This window comes from Calidris pugnax, unplaced genomic scaffold, assembly GCF_001431845.1.
Source record: "Calidris pugnax isolate Ruff unplaced genomic scaffold, ASM143184v1 scaffold180, whole genome shotgun sequence".
Lineage (NCBI taxonomy): Eukaryota > Metazoa > Chordata > Aves > Charadriiformes > Scolopacidae > Calidris > Calidris pugnax.
In genome coordinates, this window is record NW_015090916.1 from 1,570,549 (window position 1) to 1,583,656 (window position 13,108).

Consider the following 13,108-nt stretch of genomic DNA (forward strand, 5'->3'; position numbering starts at 1 on the left):
ACTTCAAATATAACTGCATTTCAGGTACATTTTAGTGCAAAAAGGTAGTACAGCTTTTTATGTTGCTATTACTTTCGTTGCTATTTTGTACAGAACCTGCTGTGTCAGTCTCAGAGACACTGTTTACAAACTTAATTCAGGAAAGAGAACAGTCCTTTGGTTAAAGAGCAGGGTTGGAGCACAAGCAAGATTAATTCCTTCCTGTCTCTATCAGGGTATTGGTGTATGTGTGCTTTTAGTTGCTTTATCCCCAGCTGTAAAAAAGATTTAATGACACTTGTCTGGGCCTTGTGTATATATGTTTTTAACAACTTAGCACAATGCCTGTCGCTGTAGCTAAGTCAATGTCAAATACAATGTGGTGCTGGTTTCCTCAGGGCTGCTGCAGTACAAATAATAATTAGTATTTGTGAAAAGTAATTGTCATTGAGTCTTGGTTTGGAATTTTTAGCTGGATATCAGATCTGAAGAAATTCTTCAGAGGAGGAAGACTGATCCAGGTGGGAGTGCAAGCTCCTTCTCTGTTGCATTTGACACGAGGTACTCTGGCTGTTGCCCCTTTCCTGCTTGCATTCTGGCAAAACCAGTAAAGAGACTGGACCTAGTAGTTGAATGTGGTGAGTTCTTTTCATGTGCTCTCAAATTCAGCTTTACAGACAAGGTTTTTGCATTCTTAACTTTCTCCCACTGTGTGGGTTTTTACAAACGGGCAGTTAATGGAAACTCACTTCCACCAAACATGAGAAACCAGTGACTTGAGTAAAGCCAAAGGATAAAGGCACTTGGCTCCTTAGATGTGAGAAAAGCTGGGTCTCTGGAGCTCGAGTCCCGTCCTGATTCCCAGTCAGTAAATTTGGTTTCGTCATTTTTCCTAACAATCTGTTCTCCCTGATGACCTGGCTCTAGTCTACAGTGCTTTATTTTATGTGGCTCTTCTGTACCCTTATTTCCTGTCTGCTTTCCTGTTTCTGGGAACAGACTCCATGCTGGTGCTTGCACATACTGCATTAAGCTCTGCTCTCCCTCATAGCTAGACCACTACTACAGTTCTTTCTCTACTCTGCAGTTTGTGGAGTCGCTCATGCAGAAGGAAAGAAAGGAAGGAGGGGCGTACTCAAAGCAGAGATTGAGTATCTTGCTCCCTGGGTCAGCAGAAGCTCTACAAAAGCAATACAACGTGCAAAGCAAAATCAATTGCTTTTCTGATCATTGTAGCAGTCGGGTGGGATCTGCAGGACCACTCAGCTGCTCGTAGTTCACAGGCCATGAATTTCTCCAAGTTGTGGATAGCATGTATTTTTGGTTTTCTGTCTATGATGCAGCCAGAGGCTTGTAAATGCAGTGCCCAAGACAGCAAAGCCAGTAAGGGATCCCAGCAGAATGGGTACCAGCATGGCAGAATCTGGACCTGGAAGTAAAGAAATAAGTCATCAAGCTGTGAACAGTGTTAAGAGAGGGAGGGAGAAGAAAGAGAAGGTTAAACTCCCATTCGTCTTTATAGCATGCCAAGCAGGTATGTAGGTTTTATCTATTGCGTAGTCTGAGTGGGTAGTGTGTTTTCAAACACACTGCCTTTGCCGTAAGATCCCAGCAGTAAATATTCTTTGCATAAAAAAGTAAAGACACAAGAAGCTGGGTGACTCTCAGGGATGGTGCCAGTGGATTTAAGAAACCTCTCATGTTCATGATGTATAAGGTTCAACATCACTCCTTTCTAATAGCTGGACAATGTCTAATTAACATTAACCAGCTGCTGTATTTCAGCTCTGACCAGAAAGAAAAAAGAAAGGACTCATGACCAACCTAATGTTCTTAAGTGAGATTTTTGTCCAGTTATTGTGGATATTGTTTCCTTGCTGTACCAGATAACTACCCCTAAATACGGAGACTCTTCCCTAAGCTTAGTACAACAAATCATTGCATTACTCTTTCATTCTAAAAGCTGCAATGCTAACAAAAAAAGTATTTAAGAGGCGGTCCCTATACCTTGACTTCTCCCATCTCATTGCATTTAAAACCCAGCCACTTGAAGGAACAAGTTAGTGAATATATCTCAAAGTAATTTTAATGACATTCCTAATCTTCCGTCAACATGTTTCACCAAAATATTGCAACATGCAGGAAAAGTCTTTTTAGCTAGAGGACACACTGCCACATTTTTCTCCCCTCTCCTCCTCCTAAAGCTTCAGTTCCCACAGAGGATGCATTTGCCTCTCTTAGCTGAAAGTCTGCTGGATTTGATAGTGATTAACCATCATGTTTGAGATTTAAGAAGGCCAAAATAAAGGTGGGGAGTTGTTGGGATGCAATCTAGTCATATCAGCTGGCTGTAAAGAATGTTTTTAGAAGTGTACTGTTTTTCTTACAGCAGGAAAAGTGAAACAGAAACTTCTGCAAAAGAGGGACCGAGAGAGAAAATTAAAAACAGGAGACCCACTTTCCACAGGTTTATATAGAAACTTGTTCTTCATTCTGAAAACTGGACCAAATGAGATCAGGTTGTGCAGGTTTCCATAACTGTTCCTGTCACTTGGTTGGAGAAGTGGCTCCACACTTTCAAAGCAGTCCTAAGAAAGACGTATGAAAAACGTTAGAAAGTGTAGTGATGGTGCCTGAACAGAATCTCCTGCACCAGTGACTGCGCGCAGTCGGTAGCATCACACACAGTGCTGATCGGAACAGGTCTCCTCAGATTCAGTCTTTGTCCAGCTCTGCTCTCATTCCAAAAAATGAGATGCCTAATGCTTGGACCCGCCCATATGTCCCTCTTCCCTCATTCCTTTTCCCTAGGGATTAGCAACTACTGCTACCATTTCATATCATTAACTCATCTTCCAGAGTTTTAATGAAGAGATTGACCAGATATGGGATGATTCTGATGTGGTGGCCATTACAGGACGTGGCTGAGTTCTTTCCCAGAGAGTCCAGTTCTCTTTTTAGGCCCAATGGTTGTGTCTGCAGACCAGGAACTACTGCTAGAGCAAATAGGGCATAAGCAAGATGCAGGCTTTCATCTTTCACCTACCCATACAATGTTTTTCTAATTCCTGCCAAAGCTTCCTAAAAGCACCTTAGGCTTTTAGGAAGCCTAACTGGCTGAATTCAGCCTGACTGGCTGAATTTTCAGAACTTTTCTAGCTTTACCATGCAGCTCAACCATTCAAACTTTCATGAATCTCTCTTTTATGTCCTGCTCAAACACCTATTTACACTACTTCTGTAGTGCTGTGCCTTTTAAATCCACAGCGTGGCCTATGGTTAAGTGTGAGACACGGTGCCAAGTATTTCACAGTAGCTTTATCCCTGAGCCCTCCAAGCTTGTGGAAGCCTGAAAACTTCCATATCCCAGACCCAGGACAATCCAGAGACAGATTTGACCCCTCTAATGTAATTATGCAATGCAAAATTATGTAACTCTGCTAAGCTTTTTCCTTGTGATTTTCCTATACGGTTGCTACTTGCTTATTTGTTGATATGCTGACATGCTGATTACATGTAAAGTGAAAATAAAGTACCATGAGCTTAGTTAGCTAAATTGAGAGTAGAAATTCAGCTGGGACTTTAGGAGACACGGAGTATGCAGGAGATTAAGAGAGAACTGTATGAGCTGGAAGAAGGTGGAGCTCGATAATCTACCATCAAGATTCTATACTGAATCGACTGTACTTGCTGTAAGCACCAGATCTTTTCAAAAGTTCCTTAGAACAGTGAGAATGGACCTGTCCCACATACCTGTTCACATCCAGTTTTGCCACGTAGGCAGACATTCAGCTCACAGTGCAAATAGGCCACTGAGTGATTCAGCATCTGGAACAGCTGGATGGTGAAGCTAGCAGCTCTGGACTTACTGCTCTGCAGTAACTGGATGTGTCTGCATTCAAATGGCAACCTAGCAAGGACACATAGCAGTTTCAAATTCCAGCTCTCCCTGACTGAAGGCAGGGAAAAGGGGGATCTGCTCACACCGGTCTGCGCAAGTTCTAAGACAGGTACCTGCATCTACAGAGTCAGAGTTAAACAAAAATCCACAATACGTCAACATCTCAGGCTGTACCTACCCTGTACAGCGGATGCAGATCGCAGTCCTAGAGCAATAGAATTGTTTCTTGGAGGTTGATTTTGCTAGAACTGTCAAAATGGCTGCCATAGCATGATAATCGTTCCCTGACCTAGACAAATGCAGAAATACTGCAGAGGTGATCTCCTACTATAGCCAATATGGGCAAATCAGAAAGCTCTTTTACTGATGACAATAATGTGTAGCGCTTCTAACGCACAATGTAATGTGCCCGAGTGGTTTTACAAACATCAACTAATGAATCCCCCAATTTCCCTGTGTTCAACCCAGACAGGTTAGGCAAGAATAGCTGTGAAATGCTGATGGTGGAGTGGAAGCCTGTGGAGAAGCCTGGCTCCAACCCTTTGACTGCTCTGCTCCGCTCCCACGCTGTGCCGTCCCCTCGCAGAAAGTGCAGGAGGGTGCTGTAAACCTGGCAGCTGTGACAGCACAGCGTGGAGAAGCGGGATGGATTTTTTACATAAATCAAAGGGTGAAAGGAGATTTTTATTCCCTGAGGGTTATGTGTCTTATCATGCCCTTGGTATTAATTACAAGACAGCTACAGGAGCAGAACACTCTTGGACTTGTTCTCACTGCTTTGAGCTTACTCCGAACTCCAAAGGGACACAGGATACAAGAGAGAGGCTCCTCTAAGGACCAACCCCTTCCCAGCCCAGGCCCCTTGAGCAGTGCGATGCTGTGCCCACCCCTGTGGCCCCGTGTCTGACCTGCGGAACAGGCAGCACATGGCGCCTGGTCCCCTTGGGCTGGCGGAGGGTGTCACACAGCACGACCGGACCTGCAGCTCAGGCTGGCTGTTGTTGCTCTGCACAGCGATTAAAGCCAGGAATGTCTCCTGGGAAGGTGTTGACCCTTCAGCCACAGGGCCTGCTTCTGCAGCAGGACGCAGGCTCATCTGCACAGTGTAGTTACCGGAGCCGCAGGCATCATCACTCACAACTGCAAGGCTTTAGGGAAAGAAGGAAAAAAAGCTGAGGCCCAGACAGGCTCCACAGCCTGTTAGGAACAAAACAGCATCAAGGGTGAGTTTCCTCAGTAAGTTGGAACAAATGAGCAACACATAGACCCTGATGTAATAGAGCTTCCCACCTCCTGCCTCTCTGCAGAATCATTTGAACTGAGGGGAACTTGGAAGTGTTTTACTGTGGGAATATCTACCTTCTTTTCTAGAGCGTTTGAGCACTTGTGCTATATCAAATGTTCCCACTTGCAAAATTTTATGTAGATTGGTTTTGCGAGGAGAGGCAGAGCATCATAGGCTACTGCGAAAAAGAAAACTAGGACTAAGGGACAATATTGTTATCTGAAATGTGAAAAGACCCTTTTTATTTTAGTGCGGTATCATTGTTCCACGCACTAAATGTTTTTAAAACCACAATACAGCATACTCATGTTACTGAGCCCACGGAGCAGTTTGGATATTACCTTCCCCCTCCTTAAATTACACAGTATAAGTATACAACAGCAACTACACTGAGATAATTACCCATTCAGAATGGTCGCATCTGACTGCAAAACCCTCCTCTGATGTGATTCACTCAGTAGTGCGCTGGGTCCTGAATCCAGCAGTGTTAGAACAGTTACTAAGCCTTCAGCTGCTTCTTCTGTTACTTTGTCTGTTCTAACCATGTCTTCTGCCTCTGTGTTCAAGAACAGCCTCTCTGATTGTCCAGTGCTGGCAACACTCAGCAAGGAATTCCCATGTGGCGTAAGTGCTATCAGACTCTGAGAGAAATACGAGGGGCTTTCTATGCTTGGAAGGGACTGGATTAGATCTCTGGCTAGAAGCATCTCAGCATCATTAACTGCTATTTTATTCAAAACAGCAGACTGATTAGTGACCTTATTTACAAGCCTATTAGCAGAGACAGAAAATGCCTCTGATGTAGATGGCCCAGCGCCAGGGCTTGAATGGCCAGTCTCATGTTCAGTGTTATCTTCCAGTGATACTTTCTCCAAAGGGTGTTGTGCTGATGGCTGATACGACGAATACATGGATGCCTGAGTGGGCAGCTGGCTAGCAGTGGCTGCATCTCCTTTCACTAGCATGTCCTCACTCTTCTCTGTTGATGCAGAGACCACAGCTGATTTGTTCACACTGGCAATTGTAGGCAGCACCGTGCTTGGGTCAGATCGGATAGTTGATATTGGCAGGAGAAATGCTTTTTTGCTTGCAAGTGAAGTAGTGATATAATCATTCTTAGCTGCAGAGTGAGAAGTCATTGCTAATGAAGACTGTGATGTGGTCTGTATCAATTTAGGCTGTCTCTCAAGAGCCATAGTAGTTTCTGCAGACACAGATGGTTGTACTGGAGTTAAAACAACCTTATTCCCAAGGGGTTGCTGCGCCCTTGTGTTAAACACGGCTGTCAGAGACATGCTTGTTCCCAAGATCTTACCAGTTCCTATTTTTCTTGAACTTGTGCTGATTTCAGTTGGCTTTGTATTTTCTCCCATGTTGGCCTGTGAGAACAATTTAGTAGGGGTTTGATGGATTTGGTGACGTTTCATGGCTGATAGTGGGGGAATGTGTGTAGACACAGGTGAAGGTGGGCTTGCCGGAGAGCTGGTATACACCCTTGGATGGGTAATTGCAGCCAAAAGTTCCCCAGGAACTGCTGTTTTCATTTGAACCTTTGTTGAAAATGGAGTATGTGCGAGTGCTATTGTTGGTCTCTCTGTCATCGTAAAGGGTTTAGGAACAATGGGTGTAAATTCCAAATGTTTAGTAAGATCAGGTCTTACAGAAGTGGTGAGGGTTTGTGGTGCTTTACCACACACTGTAACTCCTCCTGAACATGTTGTGCTGCCTGCTGCTGAATCTTTGCCATCATTTCCAGCCGGAAGCGTGGAGAAAGCTGATGATGTGCTGGGTACAAACTGAACTTGTGGTGGCAGCCTTTGAAGTGACTCAGTACTTAGGAGGCTTTGTGATGTGGACTGCAAAGGCATGATGCTTGTGAACAACTTTAACGGGTATTTTATGGTTCCGGCTGAGTGCAAGGTCGAACACGCTGTGCATTGAGCGTGGACAGAGGCAGGTATGGAAACTAAGCCCTGGTGATGGCCAGTAGTTTGCAGTATTAGTTCCTTACTGTGCTGAACCTGATCTACAGACCCTGTGACAGTAAACAGAGGTTGGGCAGGCATTTGAAAATCCGAGTCTCCCTTTGTTGACAGCAAAGGAATTACAGAAGACTGTGGCTTGTCAGCAGTGAAAAGTACTTTGGGGGAAATATGGGGGCTATGCTGTGCAGACATTACTAATGGCACAGGGGAGGTGAAAGGCATTAACGTACCGTTCAGTAAAAGCAAATCAGACCCCTTGGCCTCTTGGGAGTTGGGAGCAGGTACTTGCATCTCTTCAGGCAATGTGTGCAGATGCGTGGCCTGCACCGTAGTGCTAATCCTCACCCCTGGGTCCAGCAAATGATTTGATGCTGAGGTAACAGCTTGAAACAAACTAGCTGTGGCTGTATAATTAGGATTAGTTAGCACTGGCTGAGAAGTTACTTTTGTTATCTCCGCTTGTTGGTTAGATGCCGTGGCGAGAGTAGTTTCAGGCCTCAATGACTTACTAGTAGGATAAGAGAAGCTAGTTTTCATTGGGATATCATGGCTGCTTTCAGGAGTACCTAAATTCAGATCTTGCTTGTTCACGAAGAAGAGGGCAGCTTTGTGATCATCTTCACCCTCAGGAGGGGGCACCATCTCTAAATCTGGTCTGTCAGTGGGCAAAAGGATAAATACAGGCTTAACCAGAATTAAGCTAGAAGGAGTCAGATTTTTTAGGTTTGCAAGGTCCAGCACTGAAGAATTTGATGCTGCCAGGATTTGCTGAATGGAAATCAGACCCCCAATGCTGGCGTTTGGGAATTTCGTAGGTAGAGGAGAATCTTGCATGGGCTGCAGGCATATCATACCATTAGCATTTTTAAGCAGAAAGTACAAGTATGGGGATGATGTAAGTTGACCAGCTCTAAAAGCACTGAGGTTTTTGGTAGCTACAGCATGTGAGATACCGAACTGCTGCACTAGTGCTTGTGCCAGATATGCTGGGGTCTCATCAGAAACACCAGGCACCACCGGTTCAGGATGTGCTGTTGTTGAGCTGGATTGGATTTCCTGTGCATGGAGTGAGGGCAGTTCTGAAGCAAAGGCTACCAGGCTGCCAGCTTGCTGGATCTGGGAGGCTGAAGGGGCAAAGCTGTGAAGAGGGACTTTCTGGTTACCATTGTCATGCAGTCCAGAGAGGCTGGGAACTGGGGTGGCTTGTGGAGTCAGTGGGGGAGAAACAGTTTTATCTATTTGTTCTGGGAGACTTTTCTTTCTCTGGGAGTCTTCTACTGTGCTCGCCTGCAGCATCACAGGGAAGATCTCCTGAGATACAGGAGGGGAAGAAACGCCTTGAACCTGAGACCCAGAACCAGTAGATGTAGATGAAGTTGGTATGTGAAGTCCTTTCTCAGCAGAAGTGGGGATGCCCATTAGCTGCACTCCAGTGTAAGCAGGAAAAGATCTGCCTGGTGGCTGAAGCCCTGCATGAACAGAATCAAAAGTGCTTACAGGTTGAATGGTTGCATTCTCAAAGGTAGATGTACTTGGAAAGAGTGCAGATGTTACTCCTTTTAGCTCTTTAGTAGTTTGGGGAAGTTTTAATATAGAAATCCAGGATTGGCTTAATGAGGATGAATTAGCAGAAGTCTGCGGGCTCCCAGGGAATCTGGGTTTTTCAGGTTTACTTGTCACTGTCTGAGGATTGGTATCTCTTTGCAAAACGAGAACCGTGATGTCTTGAGAGCTCCTGTTGGTTTCTTGGGAAACATGCTGTTTAGTACAGTTGAGAGTCTGGAACAAAGAGAGGGGCTGTTTTCTATCAGTTGTGCTAATGGGCCCTTGAAATGGAGATGGAAGTAAGTCATCATGACCCAGAGCTTCCAGATGCATCAATAATGAAGAAGAATGTACGTAGCCTTGTGAGCGTGTCTGAAGAGCAGGGAACTGGGTTTGATGTCCAGAACCATTTATTACAGCTGTTGGCGAGTTTCTGGCTTTGCTGCCTGTTGTTTCTTGCTTCAGAGATAAAACAGGGGAAAATTGAATAGCAGTTGTCTGCATCATTCTGGAATAGACTCTATCAAGGTCCCCCGAAGCTGGCTTTTGTAGGAATGCAGAAGTTGTAACTTCAGCATCCATATTCTGCGTCTTCTTCAGGTATACAGGTGTCACACCAGCTTTCCTGTCAGGCTGGACTTGTGGATTTGGGTCTTTTGGCCTTTTGCTAGTAGGGGGAGTTCCTCTTGGTAACCAATCCACCCTTGCACTTTCAAAAGCAATATTAATTCTGGTGGGAAATGGGGATGCTGCTATTTCTTTTCCTGGAGGATGAAAGTTTACCATTGAAGTCAGAAGAGACGTTTTAGGACTTGGCATCTCCATCTGCTTGCTGACAGGAATGGAAAAGACAGGAGAGTCTTGCTGTGTCCCTCCACTGAGAACGGGCTGGGGCAGCCCAGAGCTAGAGCTAGTAGGACTGAAACCAGCCTCAGTAGTATTTTCTGGTTTTTCTTGCAGTGACCTGTCTGGCTGTTCTGGACGTGTGGTGGTCTGTGTTCCTTTTGTGGAGGCAGGGCTGCTTATGGTACTCAAGAGCTTGCTAGGAGATGGGTGTCCATCCTGGAGCTTTAAAGCTGGTGCTTCTGTGTGCAGCTGCGCAGGCACCTCCAAGTCTCTAACCAACTCTTTAGGCAGCACGGCTGTTCTTTTTGCAGCTGTCTCTGTATGGACAGGAACAAAGTTAGCTGTCATTTCATTGGTAGAATCAACTCCTGGACTCTGGAAATTAAAGGTCACCTCATCTGAGTTATCTTCTGTAACAGAAAACACTTCGCTGGGCACTGGGCTGCTCTCAGCTCTTGGTTGGACTTCTCCAGGAAGACTCAGGCCTAATACTTCACTGACATGATGTTCATTCCTGGAGGCACCTAATGAACAGAAAAGAAGCCTATTCAGTTGCACATGAACTTTTAAGAGCTTGCAGCAGTGCTTTCCAACAGGCTGAGTGGGAAGCGTAAAAGTTAAGTGGCCACAGGCTCCATTCAGAACTATACACGAGGGAGGATGGGCAGCTCTGGCACTGCCATTCTTACAGCCAGCTGCTATACATCAGATCCTCTGCTGTTTATATTCAGTGTCACATGAAGGATGACACTTCGTACTCCTGCCATAATGATGCTAAGTATTAACCAGCCAGAGAGAAACCCTTTATCTTAATTGTATAAGGATATAAATGACAGCCAAAGATGCAGTGAGACTAAAACCCTCGGGTTGCCTGAGGGTAGGCTGGTAGCTCTTTAATAGCAAAGCAAGACTAATATATACATGAATGAGCTCACTCACCTGGCCCTTGTTAACCCCTCCTCCTCCCCCAGTATCCCAGTCCTATGACAGGTTTCTTGATGCATACTGGGTGACCAGGCAGGACAAAGCTGGTTTGTTTTGTGGCAGTGACACAGAGCAGACAGAACACAATAACTTCTCTACTTTTAGCTTTGTACCTTTTACACATTCTACTTTTTTCTGCTTTCACATTCAGAGGTTAATATTCCCAATTATACTTTCCAAACCATGAAGTAAAATATCAGTGTACTTTCCTCTACAAAAACTTCAAACATTTTCTGTTAGGCACCTGCCAGCAAATACACCTATCTAAAAGCTAAAAAGTGATTATGCATTTAAGTGTTATGCATTTAAGTTGTGGTTTTTGACAAAGGCAAAGCAGAGGTTTAGCAGTTTTGCTTCAGATGAAATCCCTGGGGTTGGCATCCAAGTGCCTTAAGAGGAGAGTATAACTTCTCTAGGGTCACTTGGAGAACCAGTGCTACTTTCAGTCAACAGTGAGCAGGGTAAGGAGTATAAGGGAACCCAAAAAGCTGATGATACATTGCTAAAAAAGTAATGGAAGTTAATGGATGATGAAGACTGCTATGTTAAACCTGTAAAATATTTTGAATTGTGGTTTTGTATAAACAAATGGAACTGCCATAGTTCAGCCCCAACTCAGCAAAGCAACACAAGTGCTCTGTCTACAAAGACATGCACTTACTGAATCAAGGTGGTCTAAATATCTACAAATACAAATGTTCCTTGCAATGGAACAATGTAATTAAAATGTAATTTAAAAAAGACATAAACAAAATGCACAAAAAGAATAGAATTACTAATTGGGTGGAAAATTCTTTGACACACTCCCCCCTTTATCTTTACTGAAGAGAAGAGAATATTCTGCCTGAAAACACAAGACTGCTTTCATTAGCCAAGTTAATTTTATGTACACTTGGAGGGTATGCTCACAGGAACACAGTAAGAGGTAGAAGGCAAAGGCTGACTGGTTCCCTGCAATGAGTGACAGCAGCCCTAGGAACTTGTTTGAGGCACAACAGCATTACAAACTCATCATTGATTTCATGCTATCAGAAATACTTGGCAGGACAGCTGTTCCCAAAGAAAATGTAGAACAATGTGTTACTGCATGGTGAAGAGGGGAGCCCGTGCTTAATGCGATAAACAGTGGTGCCTGGAAAAGTATATTCTGAGCAAGGCTTCAACGGACACGAATTTGATCCTCAGTTCTGCTATGGACCTACTTTGTGAAAAGTGACTATTTTTCCTTTGCTTTCCCCTGCTTGAAGGAGACAATATATTCTTTAGCTTGAGTAAGTATCACAGCTGATTTGGGGCCACTAATACTCCTATAACAAAACATCTTGAGCCTTACAGCACCTGCACAAACAGAAGGAGGTTGCTCCTTCATTTCATTGTTGCCACACACCTAAGACTGATGGCACAATATTTAGCATAGTTTTCTTGCTCACTCATTATAGAGGAAAAGAAGGCAGAAAGGCAGCAACTGAAATTAGAACAAAACAAGTCACTCACCAGATAGATCCAATAGTCCAGCTGCAATCAGAATAAAGCTGGGGAATTTTCCCCGCATCTTGTGAAGCAGCTCCTGAGTCACCCCAATAACAATGTAGACAGGAAGCAGCTTGCTAAGGAGTCACTGCTGCCTCTTAGCAATGGGCATTTGCTGTCTTTGTTCTGGAAGGGCAGAGTATTGGGTTACTTTATAAGAGCTTAGGCAAGACAGCAGCCAATAATCTCTTCCAAGAAAAAAAGAAAGCCTGCACCAATTGGAATCAATTGATTTTTAACACTTAAGAGAGGGTATTCACCTGTGTAGCAAAAACGTGACTGTCAACATGAGAGGTTCCTTAAGCAAGGCAGCTCTTTATCTCTGAAGAAAGAGTTAAAATCCTACCTTGAGTATTGTGTGCAGTTCTGGGCCCCACCATTTTAAAAGGATGCAAAGGTCCTTGAATGCATCCAGAGGAAGGCAACAAAGCTGATAAAAGGACTGGAAGACACCTCCTGTGAGGAGCAGCTGAAGACTTTGGGTTTGTCTAGTTTGGAGAAAAGGAAGCTGAGGGGCGATCTCATGGCTTGCTACAGCTTCCTGAGGAGGGCATGTGAAGAGGGAGGTGTTCTTCTCCCTGGGATCCAGCAATAGGACATGTGGGAATGGCTTAAAGCTGTGCCAGGGGAGGTTCAGACTGGGCATTGGAAAACATCTTTGTACCAAGAGGGTGGTCAAACACTGGAAAAGGCTTCCTAGAGAGGTTATCAAAGTCCATGGCTGTCACTGTTTAAAAAGCATGTCAACAATGCTCTTAATAACATGCTTTAACTTTTGGTCAGCCCTGAAGTGACCAAGGTGCAAATATTCACCTGAACATATTACGTAGTGTAGATCAGGCATCTTTTTAATGCCAGGCACCCACACGCACAAATCGTGAGAGAAACTCTTGGAGACAGGAAGTTTAGGGCAATGCAGGTTAAGGAGATAAGTGAAAACGTTATTACATAGCCACGACTGTTGTGAGTGCAGTAGAAATCATATGTAAAAAAAAATGAGCAAAAGCCAGATAAGTAGCACAATGACAGCTCAGAAAAGCACTGCAAAAGACA

The 13,108-nt window shown here is 44.4% G+C and overlaps 1 protein-coding gene across 1 annotated transcript; it reads right to left on the reverse strand.

Moving 5' to 3' along the window:
- On the reverse strand, nt 1-9,828 carry LOC106892394 (mucin-17-like). The gene is made up of 5 exons (XM_014949557.1): nt 5,568-9,828; nt 4,789-5,028; nt 3,733-3,889; nt 2,438-2,567; nt 1-1,408 (listed from the first exon to the last, which is right to left on the reverse strand). The coding sequence occupies exons 1-5, from the start codon at nt 9,518-9,520 to the stop codon at nt 1,257-1,259; spliced, it is 4,632 nt and encodes a 1,543-aa protein (XP_014805043.1). The 5' UTR covers nt 9,521-9,828; the 3' UTR covers nt 1-1,256.
- Nucleotides 9,829-13,108: the final 3,280 nt, after the last annotated feature.